Here is a 23,781-nt window from a genome sequence, read left to right as displayed (position 1 = left end):
CTTACCTTACCTCACCAATAAAGAACAACTTTTTAGTTTTAGTTAGAATTAAGCTTATTTTGGTTTTTTATTAGTAATACTTATAGAAAGCACAAGAAAATGTTTCTTTGCTCCTGAAACTCTTCTTCCTTTTTTTATTCATTCGCAACTATTATATTTTTAATAATAAATTAATAGTCAGCGATCACGTGGTCTACATAGGGTTACATAAAGAATTAAAATTGTTAATATCTTCAATTTGAGAATATGTAAAAAAATGTCATAGTAAGTTTTGAATTAAGGACATGAGTTAATTTGACAAATCGAAATATTTTGATACAAACATCTTGGAAAAATTCAATTCGCAATCTTTCTATCCAAATAAGGTTTACTTTAGATTTTGAAAAACGTGTTTCATTATTAAATGTGTGATTCTTTCAGTTTAATGAACAGCCCAAAGCCCAAATATTTATTTCCTCCGAAATTGGTAGAATAACCTGTAGCTTGATTCATCATGATAAAAAATACCCCCAGATAATCAGAACTTGGCTTTAGAATCTTATTCGTACCTTTCCGATGTTACTCTCTCCCTCTCTTTGCAAATTGGTCTGTAAATTCTAGCTCCTTCAAATCCCTCGCGGATAATTTTCCATTTCTCTAATTTATCGTTTTCCGATGTAGATTTAAATTATTGGCTAGTATTTGCTAAGAGGGGAGAAAACGGACTAAAATACACACGCTATTTCACCTGTTCGGATCTGATTTTACTGAGAAAAGTTAATTTTGGGCTCAACGTATGCCCAACCGAAAGTTTTAACTGCGTACTTTAACAACTTCAGGTATTATAAAAAATCTGGAAGGTTCGGATTATTTTAAAATAACAAAACCAATTTAATAATAATAATACTGATAATAATATATTGTAATATAAAAACGCAAAGGCAAAAGTTGAAGTTTAACGTAACCCTTTCTGGTATCTTATCGTATCAGCTAAAGACCCTGGTGCACGATGTTTGTTTTGCGTACCTTAAATTCTAGAGTATGGGTATCATGACATAAATCGTATATTATTAGACTATTGTTTCTCTCAGAGGATCTCTTTCATTTTAGCAGTCTCCTCCTTACTGTAATGTGTGTTTTTTTTTTTCGATGTATAGAACTTTAAGTTGTCATTACTGTTCAAGATGGCGACCGATTTAACAGCTGTCAAGTGATTTATTCCCAGTTTGGTTTGGTAATTCATCATGAAAAGACTCACGCCTGGACAATGCTTGCAAATAGTACAATTTTAGATATTTCGAAAATAATGGTTCTGTGCGAAATACGTATAGCGCACTACATCCATTTTACCGTCGACAAAATCGTCCATCAGAGCAGTTAATTCGATTAACCATGGAATGTTTTCGCACCACATTTACTCTTATTGATAACTCGCATCCCCAGAGGCGCCGTACGGTGAGTACAGAAGAAGCTATTGCTGCTGTAGAGCGTCCATTGAGGAAGACCCGAATGAGTTCATCCGCCATCGAGCACAGGAATTGGATCTGTGTCCATCCACTTTAGGGAAGATTTTGTTTACGTGCTTGCAAAATCCAACTCGTGCAAGAATTGAAGCCAAACGATCATCAAGTAAGGCGTAGATTCGTCGAATGGGCCCAAAACGAGATTGCCGTTGTTTTTTTTTAGCGATGAAGGGCACTTCTGGTTGAATGGCTTCGTCAAGTGTATGGCGAAACACCGTTACATCCAGAAAAACTGACTGTTTGGTGAGCTTTATGGTGATCGGTATAGAGCTACTATGATCACTAACTTTTTCATTCCTGAATTGAATAACCATGTTGTCCAGATGTGGTTTCAACAAGACGGCGCAACATGTCAAACAGCTCGTGCCACTATCGATTTATTGAAAGACACGTTTGGTGACCGCCTAATTTCACGTTTGGACCTGTGAATTGGCCTCCAAGATCTTGTGATTTAACACCGCTAGACTACTTTCTGTGGGACCATGTAAAGTCATTGGTCTAGGCGGATAAGCCACAAACGCTTGACCATTTGGAAGACAACATTCGAGGTGTTATTGCCGATATACGGCCACAAATGTTGCAAAAAGTCATCGAAAATTGGACGTCCAGATTGGAGTACATCCGCGACAGCCGTGGCGGTCATATGCCAGAAATCATATTTAAAATGTAATGCCACAAGATTATCTTTCGGATAAATAAAATTCATGTCAATGGAATAATCCATCGTTGTTTTATTGCAACTTAAAGTTCTATACACCCGTTATTTTCATAGTGTTTCGGAATCAAATTCAACTCTAAAAGCCACCATGGTCACGCAGTTGTAATATAAATGGCCTTCGCATACTTGCTACCAGCATTAGTTTTTATAAAATGTTATGGCCGGTTTCGTGATTGTGTTCGGCAACTGCTGAAAAGTTTATTTGGTCTTAGGCCCTATTTCATGATCCTTGAGTCTAGACGATATTTTTCGTCCGGTTTATCCAATGTATTCTTTGCCGCATATGCATGTAATGCTGTAAACTCAAATGCTCAAAGAAGAGCAGATGTAAGGTGTTTTAATTCTGGTTTCGGTAACTCGGACTGAGATAGTTTTGGTTATTCTGTAAGCAAGAGAGTTGACAATGATTTTGGTGGTAATGGTGATGTGACATTAAGGTGTCGGTCTGTATGTGTAGGATTTCTGTAAACAAAATTACACAATGTAAGGTTTGATCTTCCATTAATAAGAATATCTAAGAATGGGAGATGATTATTAGTTTCTAGTTCAATATTAAAACATATATTTGGGTGTATAGAGTTTAAATTACTAAGAAAATCTAGTAGGGACTCTTGATCATGAGAACAAGGCCAATGCAAGAAGAAGAAGCCAACAGGATAATTGGCGAAACGTCAGCAATTCAAACATAACCGGCGAAGGAAGAATCCAGAAGTTTTGTAAATAGAACTATTTGTGAAATGTTCATAAAATTTCTATTGTTCATGATTTATATTTTTTACTGGGTTCTCTGAGCTTGATTTCTGATTTTTGAGTTTTGGATAGTTACGTTATTTCAAAAATATTCTTCTTTTATTAAGACGTGTCTCATGTTAAAAGTGAAATCCAATTTAAAAAACACCCTCTATGCAGGCAATCATGTTAATTTCGATGATGAGTTGTCGGTTTGATTATTACATAGTTAGATTTTCTTTATTGTTTTAACTCAGTTCTTGAAGATAAGGAAAAGTGTGCATGCCTGATTATAGGTCTTATTATTTATATGGGCGATTTACGAAAGAGGGTAATAATGTTGACGTCTTGCCCTTGTGACCTATCGATCTTATCGGGTGAGTGTAGTCTTAAATTACATTATGTATTTGCATCCAGGCAGAGTATTGCTGTCTCGCATCCGACATTTGAACTTTCATGTAAACACCGCACTTGGCAACTGGAGCTTTGGGCAATTAGATTATTAACGTTATATTTGTCTCGTTTAATAAAACTTGATGTGCATTCTGAGTTGAGAGTGGACTTTTATTCGACCCGCTATAATTGAATTATGTCATTCGTTTTTGTTAAGTAAGTTCTGGTGAAGTCTATTACAATTAGAGTTCGGCGCTACTGGATTAGTAGAGGAAAATATGCAAGTAATTCGATGGACTAGTATTTATGAAATTTAGTACACGGGGGTGTCTAATTCTAATGCTGACGTAGGCAATGTTGTCATATTTATGTTTTATTTCCATAAGCAACAAAACTTTCTTATTTTAAATACAAAGCGTTTGTTTTTATACCATTTTTGGATTGTTCTTAAAATTATAAGTATTTCTCATGAAAATTACCCTATACCCAAATTCAACCCTTTTTGCAGGAATGAAAAGAAATAAAATAATTTTTGATTTAATCATTAAACTAGAATTTGATTTATGAATAAGATAATTAATAATTTTAACGGATTGGTAAACTTAAATAACATGGGAAACAATTTAAAAACAAACAAAAGATTTTAATAAATGCTCAATGACACCATTCTGCTGAAAAAAATCAAGGGGATTTAAATCTGGTGAACGTGGCGGCCACTGGATAGTCGTTCTTCGTCCGATGGACTGATTGGAAATATTTGATTACATTACATTTTGTGTACAACAGAAAGGTGTCCCATGTTGTTGAAACTATATATGGTTCTCGCAATTGCTGATTTTCGGTGAATAAGCGGCATCCTTTAAAGGGATTAATATTTTTCACCGTTGAGAATGGAAGTATATCTAGTTTATTTATCAAATCATTAATTATTTTCGTTTTTTGTTGTCCCTACAAAGAAGGTTTGATTTGGGTACAGGATATGTTAATGCAATTCAAGAATGGATTAAAAGCATACCGTTTCTACTTAAAATAAGAAAGTTTGGTAGCCTAGGGAAAAAACCACAAGTGTGACAACGTCACCTGTATCACTATTGATTACCAAATTTCATAAATCTAGTTCTAGTAGTTCCTGAGTTATATGGGTTGCCCGATTTTTAACCAACTCTGTATAATAAAACGCAGATTTTGTATCAAAATGTTCTGTGTGAGTAAGGTTATGAAAGTATGGTGCACGTTTGGTGATTTTGTTCTTACCATCCCGTTTTCCTCAAGTTGTAACAAGATCAGGACCAACGTTTTACGAATTTTGGTTAAAAACTTGAAGAATAAGAACTTTGCAACATGGCACATTACCATTGGGGCGTTCCTAGATGAAAGGGAGAGAGAACTACGATGAGTGGGCGTATGCTGCGCGGAATTATTTGGTCTTTAGAGGATTGCAGCATTTGCAACATCGGAAGTTAATCAAGTAGAAGCTAAAACTGTATTCATATATTTGGAGTTTTAGTTTCCTTAGTACTATCCTGGACCGGTTTGACTTTTTGATCCAAAAATGCCTAGAAGCAGATAAAAACGAAAATAGCATCAGTACAGTCATTGCCATTTATCGTGTGTCGGACTATACCTGATTTTATAACTTTTATACTTAATTATAAGTTATAGTATTGTAAAATATTCCAAGCCAGTCGTCAATTTTTTGATGCAGATGTTTTTAGAGACCGTCGTACACAATCAACCAGTACTCCGGGAAAAGAATCAGACTAAAGCAAACGAGACTCACATTATAGTGGAGCGCCGTAAGGGGCATAAAAATGGTAAAATCTCGGAACCCAGGGCCAGTCAATGAATCTGTATAACAAGTGTTTGACTGCATTATTAAAACCTCAAATAAAAATGTTAAAAAAAAAAATGGCCGATATCGATTACAACAATTTTTATAAACAATTTATTGAAAAATGAAAGGCGCAAGGGGGAAAAAATGTTTACAGTAAAGATCTTAATTTAATATGTAATAAATTATGTTTGCAGAGTAAATTCAATGTTAATTTATTAGATTTTCGCAAAAAAAAAATATTTACAAAAGAAAAATTAACCTTAACTATATCGATTATTGTTCATTATTGTCGTTTTCGTCGTCGATTTCGTTGATGTAGATTGTAGGTAAAGGATTAGTACAGCTATCACCATTGTATTCTAAGCAAGCTGCAGTGCAGTTTAATCCACTTTTCCTGCACCCACAAGATGCTCCACATCCTGTTTTGCATGCGCAAAAAATAATTTTTAGTAAAGATTCTGGAGCTGGTTGCTGCGTCATTGTTTGCTGTATCAATATTCCGCGTTCGTTTTTCCAACCCCATTCTTCTTGTAATATTTCTTTTCCGAACCATGTTTGAACTTGTAAATATACTCTTTTGAAGTGTTCAAAAGCGGCATCTGCAGTAGGTGGTAAAGACGGCAGTTTAACGCAGGTGTTTTTGGCAGTTGCTTTCAAAAAAGAGTTATATCTCAATGCATTAAGATCTTTTATTTTTTGGGGGGCATTATATAAAGCAAGAGTGCATGTAACACGAGCTTAAAAAATTTCATCGATGTCTTTGCATTCATTTTTAAAAACTGTCGCAGCATTTTGCAAGTCCGTTCGTTTTTCGAAATTTTTTGCAAACACGTTTTTGCCACGTTGAAAAAAAGCTAACGTCGTGTCACATCCAGTGAATGCATATAAGAACAGAATATGCTCTTTACACTTTGGTAATATTTTTTCTAAACTCTTAGAAGAGTACGCTCTTTGCAGTATTTTGCCTTTGGATGGTTTTCGAAAATAAATTTCTCGGTCTGGTGGTGAGAGCGCAGTCAATAAAACTAAAACATCTACATCCTCGGACACTACAGCAATGTTTTCAGATTGCAGATTAGCAGCAGTTTCAATTATTAGTCTGTCGGCATCAGTTTCTGCTTGGCAAGAATATATTTTATTTTCTGTCTACTCTTATTTTTGGCATTCGATACAAATTTTTCCTGGGTTATTTTTAGTGGCATAGATTTATCAAATATTATGTCATTACATGCGTTTTTTTTTACAGCGACGCGTTTGTTCCATTGATTTTTTGCAGCTCTACTTGTAACCATATCTGACATAATGTTGACCAATTGTACCGAAATTTTCATCTAATTGCCACTTGCAACGATGTAGATCTAACACACCTACAATTCTTTTATGGATATTGCGACAATATTCGCTTTTTTTCGCTTATCAAATTTAAAATAGTTTGCTTGAACTCAGAAGTAGTTACGTAGCTGATTTGCTGTCTTACCGATTTGGGCTTTCTTCTTTCCTTCATTTCATCCGCCTCTTTTTCACATAAAAAGCACTTATTTTTCCAATCAAAATCAATAGAAGTAGCCGTTCTCAGTTTTTTTTTAGGTGGAGAGCATGTTGATGTGGTGTTCTTTTTTTTTAAATAAGCATTAATACATCCTTTATTCATAAATTTGTGTCTGCATACTGAATGCACGTAGACAAATTTGCAAGTATTTAAATACTGAGAAAGTCCATCCCCTCTTTCCACAGAAGCAGCTTTCAGTGTTGGTATTGCTATAGTGAATTTTATAATATCTCTTAGCTCAGAGCTTAATTCAGAGCTACATCCAATTTTGTCACAAATGAGGCAATCATTATTTATATTATCACTACTCGATGGTTCACCCATTTTGATACGAGGCTGTAACAACAACAAATATTACTAATATCAATAACTAACCTTTATATCACAATTAATTAAAATTCCAGATGTAAGGATTGGAAATTTCTTTTGTTTTTTTAAATGTGAAAAAATCGGAATTTTCACTATTTTTCCGATTAATTAAATTATTATTTCTGCATAAATAAAATACATAAAAATAAATCAACTGTTTGTGTAAGCACTATCTTATAGGAAATTTCATGCAGATTCCTAATATATATTAAATTTTACCATTACATTCTAACTTTTAAGATCGATCTATTATAAAATATACTATTGAATATTCACATTTTCAAAACCATGTAATATAAATAATAAACAAATACTTACTATTTATGCCACTATTTTCAAAGTTTGTAAAACCCAGTAATTAACTTTTATCACACTCACTGCACAATAATATATTTATTTTTTAATTATTTTAATTTTTTTTTTTTCGGAGCAAACAACAACTACGTATCAAGCCTAACAAGTTGCCACGTGTACTATTCTGTTAGGGCCCGCGTTAACAACATCCAACAGCTGCTGTTGCCCCCTCTATTCCCCTTCCCGCCCTTCATCATTATACCTGCAGTCCCTTGAGACCCAAGAGGAAGTTTGTAATAGTTCTTCTTTTTAAAATCAAATTTTACACTAATATAACTTAAGGAAAACTCCAAAAAATTCATAATTATTTATAATAATTATTAAAAAATTAAGATCGCACAAAATATTTTTTTTAACATTTTTCTATATGCTATTAAAAACACATTGCCAAAGTTTATAAAAAGATTTATTGACTGGCCCTGGATTCCGAGGTATAAACCTTACGGCGCTCCACTATTAATGAAAATGAGGAAAACATTCTGTGCAAAAGATGTTTTTTGCCTTAGATTTGAAAATTAGATTGCTGTGATATTACGTGTTGTCTGTGTTGCTCTATAGAAAGCACGGATCCTCAAAAAGGAACATACAAAATGAGTAGTGGCTTTCGAATGCTGGATATAGAGAACAAGTTTTGAAAAACAACTGCATAGAAAGAAAGAAAAGGAAATAATCCTAATGGAAAAACGAAAATACAATATCTGGAATATTTTATGATGACTCCAAAATACCGCTTAATTTAGATAATACGAGGAAAGATCAGAAGTGTCGGAAGAAGACGCCATTCGTGATTGAGAAATTTGCGTCACTGGTTTCGACCCACAACAAGCAAATAATTTCGATCTACTGTTTCAAAAGTATGATAGCTCTGATGAATGCCAACCTTCGCAACGAAGTCATCAATTTAAATACTCTATGGCATATTTGATTTTGTAGTGGAGCGAAGATCCTTAGCCGCGTTGACTTCTTCAGAGCTTGACTGAAACTGGCCGGTATTCTACTCAGTACCTGTCTAAATATTGTCTAAGGGGATGGAGCTAGAGGAGGGACACAAACGCGGTTGAGATTGTTTGGTTCCTTTTAGATTTCTATAGATTCCCGAATTTTCGTTGGTAGAATTGATTACATGCAAGAATTTTAGTTTTATCGAATTAAATATGATGTCCGGTTTGGTGATTGTGTTCGGCAACTGCTGATGAGTTTATTTGTCTTTGTCTTAAGGCTCTTTCATGTTCTTTGAGCCTAATTGATATTTTTAGTCCGGTCTCTTTGCCTCATATGGATGGAATGGTATCTCAAATCGGAATTGTTTTTGACAGACCGAAGATATTGAGAGATTTTTGGGCAAGAGATGAATCTTGTTTTGACGTTATATTTCTTAAAAAAAAATTATATGTGATGTTCTGAATATAAGGAAGGACAAGAGTGACAATGCTATTACTTACAGACTCATTGTCTTTGAAAGGTTGTGCTAATGAGTATTTTATGAAGGAACGCTTAATACCTCTATTGTGGAAATTGTAAGATAGAAGAGCAGATGTAAGGTGTTTTAATTCTGAATCCAGTAACTCGGGCGAAGACAGTTACGCAGAAAACAAGGGAGTTGATAACCGATGATTTTTGAGCATCGGTCTGTGTAAGTATCTGTAAACATAATGACCCAATGTTAAGTTTGATTTTCGTATGTTAGGGCGTATAGTATTTTAATGTCTAAGAAAAGAAGAATTCTTGACTATGAGGTCAAATAGCAAAAGTATCATAAACGTAGCGTTTCAATAATTTTGATTTTAGATGGAAGGCGTCAAAGGCTTTTCTCTCAAAGTTCAGTAGCGAAATATTTTTACGATGACTCTTGATAATAGAGAACCCATATATGTGCCCTACGTGTGTTCAAAAATTTGACCTTTTTAAGAAAAATTTGTTCCAAGCAAGCAATTTTCACTTATAATGGTTTGGTTCCAAATTCTCAAATTTTAATGTATCTGAAATAATCTCGAAAGTTTCAGGGATAGGGTCATATTTTAGAGCAATTTGTTCAAGCTTTGAAATATAAGATTTAGAAGATTTGGATTTTTAAAGAATTTTAGCGGTTTCAAATTAAATTTCTTTAGACTCTACATTTGAAATGATTTTGCGCATGGGGTAAGGACGAGGTTAGAACCTTTTGCAAGAACTGACTTTTCCGTCTCAGAAAGTTGGTGCGATAATACATTTACCACGATGTTTGGTAGACGAGAAAAGTTGGACGATTTTACTAGTTTTGACGTAATTTTTTATAATTTTTGAATGTGATTCTGGATAGAAGATAAACGAAGAGTTTCAGCATTGTCATTAATCATGTTTTAAAGGGTATCGAATTCAGATGGCGACAAGATGGAATCAATTTGAAGATCTTATTGATTTGGTCTATTTCTCTATGGGTGTGATGAATTCTTTCTCGAATTAAAGCAACATTACATTTAAGAAGAATTTTATAAACAAATGAGATTTTAGGAAAAATAGAGATACCAGTTTCAGTCAGTGATCTTCTAACGTTCTGCTTTTTACTTTTGTGCTTCATGCAATCTCCATAAACGCTTGTCAATTTTTCCAAGAAACTTTCACATGCAACTGTAATAATAAATACAAATCTTCTGGGTTTTTGATGAATTCAAATTGCTGACGCTTCGCTAATCATCTGTGAATAACATTACGTACGCTGGTGATGTAAATATAATTGTTAGTAGCTTGGAAGAACTACAGCTACCTACGAATTGGGTTACAGAAGTCAGCATCGGATACTGCTGATACGTCTGATCTACATTATGGTATGATGATGGAAGCAACCACCAAAAAATTGAAAGAGTTCAAGGTTTGGGTTTGCTGCACAATACTGAGAACCTCTTGGGTAGATCCTGTGACAAAGGATTAAGTACATTTTAGAATGCAAACAAAGACCTAGATAATAAAATTTCTTGATTAAAGAACTTTAGAACTTCAACAACAACAGGACTGAACAAAATTGTTATTGATTGCTAACATGCGAATCGGATAGGCACTGGAAGAGGAATATTTGATTTTCAGAATGGTTAGTATTACCTTTGAAGCTGAACTGTGTACTATTAAAGCTTGGTATTACTTTTAATTTATCCTAGTGGTAAATCAAACTTTTTCTATAGTCAATTACTGGACGTGTTGTTTTTTGTATTTAAACCGAATACAAAAGTTATATTATTTAGTGACTTCAATTACGATCCATAAAGAAACCCTACAGAGAACAGGGAAATTAATAACATATGTGTCAAACTAGAGTCACATCAATTAGTGCGTATATAATTGATAATGTTTTTTCGAATTTTTCATGTAATAACCTTGTTATGGACCAGAGCAATCAAACAATTGAAAATAACATAGTGACGTTCCAAAGATCTTTCTCAGAGGAGGCCATAAGGTCCTTTGAACAAGTACTGCTTCATGAACATTCGTCTAATATGTATAGCGAGTGTAGTCTTGATTGTGCGTTTGACTATTTTCAGTGTTTTTGTCAAATTAAAATATCCGTTTTCCTAAACGTCCATTTTATATGTGTAAGTAGGGAACGTAAGTATTTGTTATACGGCACAGGTATAGGTTGCCTAAAATCAAGCATAATACGCTAGCAAAGAATAAATAGAAATTCTTTTGATTGTTAATTTTAAGAATATAACAAAATCCACTTGCAACATGGTAGCAAAAGTAACTAGTAGCAATAGAAAACTCGATAATATTATATACAGCATAATATCCTCAGGTTATATCAGACATATTCCTAAACTATCTCAAAAAGATGCTAATATCCAGAAAGTAGAAATGGTATTTCTAATTTTTAAAGCCTTTCCTTGAATAGGTGCTATACAGCTGACTTATTCAAAATCTTAAAAATAAACGTTCCGCTGGGTGTGATAATATAACGAATTTTTTGATCAAGCGCGTGTTAATTTTTATTATAAAGCCATTTTCAAATCTAACAAATTTACTGTATTCTGGAAACTATAAAATACTATCCGAAAACCAGTTGGGCTTTCGAAGTGGGAGAACGTCCATACTTTATTCTTCGAATTTATTCTTTTATTGTTAATTCTACAGAGTGCGGCTGTTGGGGTCTTCTGTGACCTCAGCATGGCATTCGATTGTGTAGACCACGACATAATGTTATGGAAAATGTCTTGCAATGGTATAAGCGGTCCTTGAAATTTGCAGAGTCCATATTTATCTTATGGGAAACAATATGTTAGCCTAAGCTAGAAAACAGATGGTGTATGCACTGAAATAAAGTCGAGGGTATCCATGGTAACAATGGGCGTCCCTCAGGGCTCTGTATTGGGACCAGTACTTTTCTTGTATAATGACGGTTTAGAGAGTTTCCGCGGCTCGAATGGCTTCGAGAACACAGCGTTGAAGAAGTTTGCTGATAATTTTACGATGTAGGTGTGATTCATGTCTGGAAGACAAATGTAACGTAGTTTTAAGTGAGGTTAACTCTTGGTTTAATGATAATAATTTATGCTTTAATCCTCTAAAAACATATTTTATAAGATTCTATCACACTCAAAAGCCATATTCGCTTCATACAAATATTGACGATTTGCGATAGGTACATGAGGTAAAGTTATTAAATTAAAACTTGATTGGTATCGGGGTTGGGAGACAACATCTATTTATTACATAACCTGAAGGACTTGTTAACAGAATCACAAATATTGTCTGCTTATATGCTATATGTGTTTATGTGTTTCAAAAAAATCAAATTTTTGGGTTGAAGAGTAATTTTCACTCAGCGAATCAAAAATCTAAAGACGACTTTAGAGTTCCTTAAAAGAAATCAATAAAAATGTGTGATAATTTATCTGAAGTTAAAAAAATGTTGAAGAAATATCTTGTGAATAAATTGCTGTACTCCGTCGAAGAGTACTTTAGTTAGTGTTATTCCTTCGTTGTTTATAGAATACTGCTTTGGATTGTGCGTCGTTTTATTTTATTTTGCTTCATTTTATTTCTTTGACATTTTCGTATATAAACATTTTATTTGGCGATTTGGAAAAAAAAGTTTATTATTATTATATTATTATAATCTGGTGCCAAACAATTGCCAATAAAACAAAGTAGAAACTAGCATTCAAGACTAATAAACACGCACCCTTTCTGAAATTACGATGTAATTGAATCGGTCGACGTAGTGAGATATAAATTTTCGTTCGATGTCCATTCTCGTTATGAAACAAAACAATTTATTAAAAAGAAAATTGGTTTTCTCAATCAATCATCGTTATTATACGTTTCATTTATTGCAGCAACGAAAAACGTTTCTGCTCTCCTAGCGAACGACTATATATATTTAGCATCGCAAAATAAAGCGGAAAAAACAAATAGAAGTGTATATGAAAGAGGAAAGACTTTGATAAATGTCGACATTTTCATCATAATGGGGGAGCAGTCAGATGTGCCTCGCGAAATAATGCTTCAGGACGTATAATTAAAAATGTTCTGGGCTTTTGTATTACGAGATCGCTACTTTCAACTCTTTTGTTAATTAAGTGAATGATTTCGATTCCGAGCTCACTTAACTTAGATCAAAATTTATTTTTAATTACCTTTCGATTACTTAATTTCTTTGTTCTAATATAACAAAAATACTTGTTTAAATCACAAAATAAATACAATAATATTTCTTTTATTTTAGTACTTTTAACTAAGAGCGAATTTATATTTAAATAAATCTCGGTTACTGTATCTTTGTTTTGGTGTGTACCAAAATAAATATAATATTATTGCGATAAGCATTAGATAATTCTTCGGGCCAATGCACTTGCAGACTTGGTCCTCCGGTCTAAAGTGAATCAGAATTCTCACTGTCATTAATATCTACATGGACAGGTACCCAAATGAAAGTTACCGCATTATATTTATTAGCAGTAGGGATGTTCCGATACCATTAAAGTATGGATACCTACTCATTTGGATAGTACTCAAATCTTTTTTCGATACTACTCAAATAAATACTCCTAAAGTATCGATTATTACTCATATCGATACTTTTAGCACTTTAATATTTTTTTATTTATTTTAATGAACGTTGAAGGACAATAACTAAAACAAAATTAAGAAGGAAAAGAAAACTTTTATTATAAAGGTTTGCGTCACGTTAAGCACGTACTTTAAACAAAAAACTCCATGATAACATTGGAATAATAAGCCGATGATTACAATAAATCAAATTATTTGTAAGCAATCTCTTGTATGTTTGACAATGAAAAAAAATGAAAAGCGGACATTTTTTTCGCTTTTGTCTCGGGTTCGGTCGAGTGAAGTCGGACGAGTTCGGCTTGGCTGTCGCGAGACAACGCGTCACCGGAGATCAGATGGAGATTATGTTTGTCTGATGCGTTCGTTTTTTTTAATGGTGAGGCTGATTCGATTTGATACCAAGTACTTTTGTTTCGATACCGAGTAAGTATCGCAAGATTGATTCGATACTATAAATAGTTGGTATCGAATCAAAAGTATCGAGTACCTACTCGTATTTACTAGTATCGGAATATCCCTAATTACCAGTACTGAGCTCATTATCACGGAGCCAAGGGTACAGATAGCAGCTCCGCTATGTCTACAATTATACATTGAGAAAATTGCTCTGTACTATCATAGTAGATTTACTACAGTACTGTATTAAGGAAATCTAAAAATTTGAAAAAATATTATTAAGTAAATTTGCAAAGAGTTCCTGAAATGATCATCAGAAGGCGTAATTGCCATCTTGAATCTTAAAACCCGTTTTCTGTAAAATGTTCTTATGTTAATGATACTTCAAACGAATACTTTTTTAAAGACGAAACAAATTCAAACAATTTTGGTCACATGCTTTTGAATATATCTCTCAAATAAAAGTAGTGGCGGCTGCTCCAACATATCTTATTAATAAATGATGAAGTTTTGTTTGATACACTTTATACTGGTCATTAAAAAAAGAAAACTTTTTAATTATCTTGCAGTTTTAAAATTAAACAAGAAACTCAACAAAATACCCTGATATACGTTTTACATACCTATAAAAATAAAACAAGGATATTTTTCATACGTCAAAAACTGTAAAAATTCTTTGTTATTAGAGCAACTAAAGGCTAAACAAACCCAAAACCAAGAAAACATTTCTTAACTTAACATCAAATAAACTATTAGTATAAACAAATTAAAAATTTACATTTTAATTTCAACTTTCTTCATTTTCGATTCATTTCGACCTGAGTTTCAGGGTTAAAGGTTCTATTCTCATCGCTGTTCTTGGTATATAGTTTCTCCGGCTTGTCCACTGAGTCTTCCCAGACTGGGTACACATAAAATGCATCAATGCTTTTTTGAATTAGAAAGTCCCCAAATCCACTTCTTGCATCGAACACATTCAATCCAGTCGGCCCTCGCTGTGTAGTTTTTAAAAAACATGAATTTAAATCGCTCTTATTTCTGAAATTTGCTTTTCTTATACCAATAAGAGGACACACTATAAGTTTCTTTTGATCGTATTCCTGATGGCCCTGGCTGGCTGTCGGAGAAACAAAACAATTCCTAGTCTGTTTTTTTGAAAAGGACACATGTAAATATTATTTAATAGGGCAGCTTCAATGACATGTAGTGAAAAATAGCTAGCCAATTATTATTATTATTACTCAAAAACGATCGAACCATCCGGACCACAGACCATTATACTGGACAGAGGAGCGAGAATACTTTTGTATTCGTTCTACTCTACGGAGGATTGTGGGCAAATAACTTTCTCCGCGCTAGGATCATCAGATATATTAGTTTCGTCGTAACATCGCTTAGTTGTTCCTTTATGTTCTCAAAAACTGAATAATATCGGTTCTAACTACATACGATCGCGGTTTTATACTATTTGTTGCCATTCGTGTGGAAAGATTTTGTTTTGTATTAAGGTTTTCGACAAAATCTCGTTTTGGATTCACGCACTGTCAAGTACCTGTAACACGATGGATGCGCAGCTCACTTTTCTCACGCAGTTAGGAATTTTTTAAACTAGACTTACCCAAATCTGCCCAGCCTGCCGGATTTCCAGACCTCACTGCTCTGGATTTTTACCATTAGGGTAAAATAAAAGTTGTTATTTATTATTATCAAACTCGCCCTATTAACTCTGGAAATATTTTTGTTCGTATTCGAATTGCTGGAACCAAGCTTTCATTTCTAAAGACCTTTGATTCTCCTTTCAATCAATTTTAATGTTAGGATAAAGATATTGAGATCGGTTGTTGGGTTCTTGTACGACCATATCAAAAAATCATATCTTTGTATTTAATTTTTTTTGAGATAATATTTTTTTTGGCATTATATCATCAAACTCTATCTGTTGCCAGGGTACCACTTTTTATAGCCTAGAAAAAACCTTTTCCAACTGTTCCAAGTTTATTTATTAAACTTCATTAAGCACTTTGTCGAACGTCTCAGGGCGGCGAAGTTACAAACGTAGTGCTTTTATTTCACGAAAATTATCAACTCACCTAATTACTTTTAATACCTAGCTGAATATTCAACCGAGGTAAACACAATAAATGGTTCGCTTACAAATGGCATATCATTCATTACAATCGAATAATTAGCCCGAACACTCGGTAATCCTCTCTGCCTTGGCTTCGTTTCAAAACATTTACATCCGAATAGTTTCACAATAGGAACTGCAGGACTGCAAATTGTAATTAATGGATCAAATTATTTCCTCGAAAGAGATTTAGTATTAATTTTCGCAGCGATTCGGTCCATGATGTTTCTAAGATTTGATTGTCACGTTTAAAGATAATATTTATCAAATGCTTAGTTCTACCCCTTAGAATAGAAATACTAGGCGGGTATTTCGATAAATAAGTTGGCATCATCAGCAGAATATGTAAACTATGCCCAGTTAATATAACAATAATGATAATAATAATAATAGACCTAATAAGAAATGAAACAGTATAAGACAGGAGAGGGTAACGAGATCTAGCAAAATTGTAACCACCCTAAATCAAGAGATTTCATGAATTAATTTACAACATTAACTTTATAGGTCGTCACTTCAATTGAACGGAGGTTCTGCTAAGAAATACAGAAATAAGCAAAATAAAAGGAAAAAATGGTGTCAATTGGACAGTAGATTAGTTTTCCAAAATCGGATGCGGTCGAGCAGCACTTGATATCATCCGGAAAGGAGTTGATACATTTAGTGACGTTATAGCTAAAAGAATACTGACAGAGGACAGAACGGTACTGCGGGACAGAGATTATGACAAGTGATACGCTGATGGATATCAGATCCCTTGACAAGTTGTTCAAAAAAATATTTTTTCTCGGACTGCGCAATTTTTCATACGATAAGCAGTTATGACTCTAATTTTAATATAGTTTCTACATACTGGTACGCATTTTTGGGCCAAAAAATCAAACCCATCCAGGGAAGTAAGGAAATCGAAATAAAAATACATTCTACATATAATAAATTCTAAATATAATAAATACATATTAATTAAAATTAGACGTCGGAATAGTTTGAATCTGTGCTGTCAATCCATCACTATTATCCAAAGATATATTCAATGGTTTAACATTGTCCCAAGTTTTTTTATTATTATTATTTTTCACTTTATAAGTTCATGATTAACACATTTTTTCAAACTGCTCTCGAGTAATAATTCACACTGAGTTGATGTTTTTTAAATCGCGGTGATAAGGCAGGCATCTAAAGGGTATTTTAATGGAATTTTTACGAAATAAGTTTTATAATACTTTTTAATTCTTAAATATTCAACTAATTGTGTTTTTTTATAAGTAACTTCAAAATAAAATTTAAAATAAAATAGGGTTGTTGGTTGGGTTTGGACATCTCTATTCCCTGCTTCGGCTTCTCTATGCTTTCCCTCCTTCGCATTAGTATCAACTGCAAAATTAATTAAGTTCCACTTGCCAACAATTTTCTCAGGAAAGTATTTGGACGATCACGTGTATCCAGATATGCATAAAAGTACATCGCTCGCAATCTACTTTCAAAAATATTACTTGCTATCTGTTACTGGGATTTTTATGCTTCCTGCTAGGGAAGTGAGGATGGAGGAACCCAGGAAAAAAGCCGTAAGGTTAAAAATAGAATATTGGGAAGTGATGCAACAAGCTCAAACAATAAGTGCCAAGAATGAAAAAAAAAAAAAGAATTTTAATAACTGTAATTAAAAAAAAACAAAACAAATTTGTAACACACTAGTTAACAACAAAAAATGAAAAATAATTATAGATTGCAAACAAAACAAAAGAAAACGAAACTTGACGAAGGAACTCCTTTTTGCTGCCGATTGTTTGTACTTTTGGCTGTGACAGTTCATTCAAGAAGATAATTTTTTCCCAACTTTGCAAAAGTTGACTCGTCATGTCCTGATGATAGTCCAATGAGCAGTCTCATGTTTTTTGCTGAAAGTAGCAAATCGTCTAGCACTCAACCTCCCCGCGATTCAGAGTGTAAAATTGATATTCTTTATCCCGCTTTTTCCTACAGGTACATTCAAATTTGAGTTAAATATTTTTGTCTCGATTCCACGAATCATGGGGTCTCGTTAATGCAACTACACTTGTCGATACTATTAAATCTAAATCCCGTTTTGTACCGAAATCATACAATGTTTGTACAATGTACAATGTTTCACGATTGCCAGTAAATCGACCATTTTCTTTTAATTTGTTTTGCAATGATTCAGATGAAGGAATCTGATTACTCTCATACATCGCATGCAACTTCCCTGACAATCCAAGCTGCGTCAACAATACTAAACAACTTCATTATGCATCTCTCTCATAGTTTATTCCTTTATGTCCCTCAATACGGTCATAACCATATCGTTAATATGACACGTTGCAGAGAAATTAATTGTTATTTTTAAGTAAAAACAGGCTATGTTATTTTAAAAAAAGAATGGTCGGGCTTTGGCAGATATGCATTTCAAGAACGCTTTCCTAATAAAGTCATACCAGATAGGCGAACACTTCGAGGGCAAACAGTCATTTAAAAGGGGCCCATAGGATTGTGAGATATAATGAGAGATATGTGAGATTGTGAGAGTGTGATTAATGAGAAATAATCTGAATATTTTGCATGTCTTGCTTTCGGAAATTTTGCACGATTTTATATTGCACCCATATCATATTCAACGGGTCCTAGCGTTACTTCTCAGAAATTTTCTACTGCGTCTTAATTTTTGTCAATGGTTTTTGGACAAAATTGCCTTTTATCTCTTGTTTGGCCAAGAAATGCTATTTACAGATGAAGCTAACTTTTCCAAAAATGCAATCAGAAATTACCACAATTACAACATATGAGCCGATGAAAACCCCCAACATAAAGAACAATTTGTTTGAACAATGTTTGGGCTGGAATTGTTGGAAATTACTTAATACAAAAATATTCAATATAATTCTATTGTCGCCGGTTTTTAGAAAAGGATTTGCTAATATTACTGGAAGAAGCAGCATATTAAATTATGAACAGAATGTAGTGCGGTAAGAGAATGTTTAAATCACACATTTATTAACCGATGGATAGGTCGCGGCGGACCTGACTTACCAAATTAACCAAAACTAACAATCGCCCGCTAGGTCACCAGGTTTAAATGATTTGGACTTTTTTCTATGAGGCATCTTAAAAGCTTGGTTTATCGCACCCCAGTTAACAGTGTAGAAAAGCTGAACGATAGTATAAGAGCCTGCTGCGATTTAATAAGAAAACTGAAAGTATACTTCAAAGAGTTCGCGGCAATATGAGGAAAAGAGTTGGAGCATGAATATTTCAAGATGGAGGACACTTTCAGCAACCTATTTAGTTTCCATGTTCTACTTTTTAAAGAAGGTTATTTAATTTATTAACAGACAATTTTGTTAAAAATTATTAATAGTAGATAGCTTTTTCTTTAGTAAGAATGATTTATTATTTATCTTGTTGTTATCAGCTAAATTAAATTAAAACCGAAAAAGTAAAAAGTACAACTGATGTCGTACTTTCTATTTTCCTTTTAAAACTGAATTGCACACTTACACATTTGGTAATTTTACAAGAAAAATTAACAAAATAATACTCGCAAAATTGGCGCGTAGCGTATCACGCTACCGTCTTGTCTCCACCACAGTTACCCATTTCGCCGTTCTCACTCGTCTTCTTCTTAACTTCTGACAATACACTTTACCACAAATACAACTGCGACAAGGTATTGGGCGCACCACATTACCCCCCTATTAAAATATACTTTCAAACGTAATGACTTAAACACTATAACTTAAAACTATTAACATAAGTGCAGAATGGGTAATTTAATACTCTTTCAAATAACATCATAATACCGGAAATTAAATTTAACTAAAACAATACAATCATTTTTCAAAACAGGACAAATAGTAGCACAAAATGTAGCTATTTCAAAGAACGATAAGGTTTAAGGTTAATAACATTTTGTTTATTAATGAAGTCGCCATTTTCGTTTCCTATATTATAAGAATTAGGGCCTGCAGAACTCAAAATATAATATGGTCCTTCAAACAGCAAAAAGAACTTAATTTCCGTATTCCGAAATGGAATTGAGTAGCAGAATCACTCAAGATTCGTTCAGGAATTCCCATTTGCTTAAAATACTCCTTTTCCAACCGATTAATTATAGCTGGTGCTATGGCACGCTTTAATGCATAAAGTTTGACATATCGCGAAAATGCATCCACTACCACGAGCAATTGCGTTACTCCTCCACGAGAACATAGGTGTAAAGGACCCATTAAATCTAGACAAGTTAACCTTCCTGGACGATCCAACACTAAAGAATTAAATGTTCCCACAATCTTTTTAGATACCTTTGACTTCTGACACAAATCACAAGTTAAAACGATTTTGCGCACAGATTTCGATATTTTAGGCCAGTAAAATTCATGCTTCATATGTTCATAAGTTTTCTTATACCCCACATGACCCAAATCATTATGTTGTTGTTTAACTAAATACAAAACTTGATTTTCCGGAACACAGAGTTTATAACCAAGTGACTATACAGTACCTTCTCGAAATAATATACCTTCATGCAGTTTGTACCACATTATTACCTTTTTTTCTTTGGCATTTATATTACTCAAGTCAGGATTTTCCAAAATTTTATTTAACATTTCTATTTTTTCGAAAATCCAATTATGATTTCGTTGGTCACAATTAAGAGTTTTAATATGTTCTTTTAACAATGTATATTCACTTCTTAATTTTAGCATCGAAATGTCAACCTTACTATAAGAATCACATTTGTCTACCTTTCGATTAACGATAGGATGTCGAGATAAGCAATCTGCCATAATATTTTCTGTTCCTTTACAATAAGTAATACGAAAATCAAACTCTTGAATATATAACATCCATCGGCTTAAACGTGAATTGCCTAATTTAGCGGTCATTAGAAATGATAACACCATATGATCAGTTACTATTACTAAGTCTTTTCCCAAGATTATAGTACGCCACTGCCTCAACGCGTACACGAAAGCATAAGATTCTTTTCCTGTAATATTTTAATTAAGTTGTGGGCCTCGTAAAATTTTACTAGCAAACGCTATAAAACATTTTTTTTATCAATTTTATCCAGTTGGTAAAGACATTCCCCAATTCCAAAACCAGAACTATCAGTTTGTAAGTAAAAGGTGTTATATAAATCAGGATGTGACAAAACATTTGCATGCATAAAACTCTGTTTAATAGCTACTAGAGCTTTTGTTTCTACTTCGCCCCAGGACCAACGAATTCCGAAATTTGGACAAAAGCGTCGCTCAAAATTGATAAAGCCCAAAAAACTCTTAAGTTCCTTTGTATTTCTTGGTGTTGGATAATCATAAATGGCTTGTATTCGATTAGGATGTATAGCTATATAAGTGGGAGTCACTAGATGCCCCAAAAATTCAACTTCACTATGCGCAAAAACAGACTTTCTTAATTTAATAGTCAAATTACATTCCTGCACAACACTTTTATTTTTTTTAATTACAGTTGTTAAAGGGGATACATATTCAGTTTGACATTGTACTATAATGTCCATGTCAATCATCTCCTGTATTTGTTTTGCGAACGAGTTCTCGATAAGCAAATGGCATAGGATATGACTTTTTATAAAACGGTGACTTGTCACGCATTTCTATTTTATGTTCATATTTATCAGTTCTACCGGGACTTTCCGAAAAAATATTTTTAAAATGCCTTAGTAGATCTAATAGCCATTTTTCTCAGATTCGTCAAAATTATCTGCATTTTTTATCACTTCAATTAGTTCATTTACGGTATACTGATCACGTTTAGCAGCACTAACCGTATCATCAATAAAATTTATCGTGATAGATTTTTCATTGGCACTTTCTAGTTCGAACCTAACTTTTGAAATATTACCTTCATCTCCTATCAATAAGGATAAATTAGCAAAATCTATTAAAACTTTCTCATTTATCATCCGGTCAGCACCCAATATAATATTTTTGTTTAGTTTTGGAACAATAATACAAATAATATTAAACTCTTTACCCCCTATTTCAATAGGCAATAATATTTGTTCAGACACTTTTTGTTTATTTGCACCTACAGCAACTGAAATTACGGTATTGCTTATTGGTAATATAGGAAAGTTTATACCTTGACATTTTAATAAATTTGTAAATTCTTCAGAAACTGCAGAAACTTGGCTACCCGTATCTAATAAAATTTCATATCTTTTTTCATAAATTTTACCCGAGATTACAGGTGAACAGAAATGTTCCACTGGCTCATCTCCTTCGCTATCTGATACCAAATCACCATAGCTAAATTTAGTAATAACCTTCGTCGACCGATTATTATTACTGTTCTCGCCTCTGTTTCCATAATTACGTGTCTGATTACTTTCCCTATGCTCTAGTTTGTCTACTGTTTTGATTCCCGTTATAAAAATTCATCTCTGTATTTCGCAAGGAACATGTTGTGCCAACCATTCAACTAAAACAGACTCACTAATTTTTTCAGTTAAATACATTGCTTTTCCAGCTAATTTTAACACATAATCAGCTCTGCTGCCCTTTCTATACTGACCATACTTGAGTTCATAGAACAACTCCCTTTCCTCAGTAACCCCCCAATAACGTTTTCGAAAAGCCAACAAAAACTCATCTAAATTATTAAAATAACCTTCTTTTGTTGCCACCCAATCTGCTGCTGACCCACGTAAACAATCTATTGCTAAATTTACTTGTAAATGTATGCATTTATCAAACGTCGCAGTTTCTTCTCAAAATATATGGGGTGCACAGGGCCGTCCGGTGAAAAGACTAAATTATACCCACCTCGATCCTTCCAAGACGACAGATAAGAACTTGTTTTTTTTGCTTGGACAAAATGCTCCTCATGCCCCATCTGCTTGTTGTGCGCCACTACTTGATTCCTATCCGTTCCTTCACCTCCAACAGTAGCTAGCATTTCCTTATTTTTAGCCACTTCAGTTGTTAATTTGGTCACACTGTCGGCCAATGACTCAACCAAATTCCTTAAACTCAAACTGGGACTAATAATTCTATCCAAATCCTTATCGACACTAATACACTTTGTATTTCGCTTGGGCATTTTCAGACACGACAATATACCACCATAAACTCGTAAATAATGATTCTGAATCCAGCAAACTGAATCGATTCCTTCTCAGGTCGTATTTTCTACAGTTCGAGCCCTCGTTGATGCGCCAATTTATGTGTTGCCTCGGCTAGCCAATCGGAAATAAACAACAACTGATGTCGTACTTTCTATTTTCCTTTTAAAACTGAATTACACGCTTACACATTTGGTAATTTTACAAGAAAAATTAACAAAATAATACTCGCAAAATTGGCGCGTAGCGTATCACGGTACCGTCTTTTCTCCACCACAGTTACCCATTTCGCTGTTCTCACTCGTCTTCTTCTTAACTTCTGACAATACACTTTACCACAAATACAACTGGAACAAGGTATTGGGTGCACCACAACAGTTTTTAAATATTTTTTTTCTGAAGGGCAGTAGTTGGCAACTAAAAACTAGATATTTGGTTTTAGATAGATATTTTGTTTTTCACAAAAAAAGTTTTCCATTTAATCAGTGCAGTGAGGAGCTAATTAAGTAAAATATTATTTGGCTATTGATTTTCTTTAAAAAAATGACCTTTGCGTTCATTTATGAGCAGATTTAATCTCTTAATTTTAGCCTTAAACCCCGTTTAGCACACTTGTTGCATAATATAGTATTAACTCACGGTCTAACCATAGAAAATACTCACTGTAA

At 33.5% G+C, this 23,781-nt stretch overlaps 1 protein-coding gene across 1 annotated transcript in view; it reads right to left on the bottom strand.

Annotated features, from left to right (window-relative positions):
- The window catches only part of LOC132703280 (facilitated trehalose transporter Tret1-like), a 154,851-nt gene extending 131,544 nt beyond the window's left edge, over positions 1 to 23,307 (bottom strand). The window contains exon 1 of the mRNA XM_060672436.1: positions 22,815 to 23,307. Within this exon, the coding sequence (XP_060528419.1) occupies positions 22,815 to 23,091 (277 nt within the window). The 5' untranslated portion in view covers positions 23,092 to 23,307. The remainder of the gene's footprint in view (positions 1 to 22,814) is intronic.
- Positions 23,308 to 23,781: the final 474 nt, after the last annotated feature.

The sequence above is a fragment of the Cylas formicarius genome, unplaced genomic scaffold (assembly GCF_029955315.1).
Source record: "Cylas formicarius isolate icCylForm1 unplaced genomic scaffold, icCylForm1.1 PGA_scaffold_6__28_contigs__length_40554024, whole genome shotgun sequence".
NCBI classification, from domain to species: Eukaryota; Metazoa; Arthropoda; class Insecta; order Coleoptera; family Brentidae; genus Cylas; species Cylas formicarius.
The sequence above is the reverse complement of the archived record's forward strand: the minus strand, read 5'-3'. Positions and strand labels throughout refer to the sequence as shown.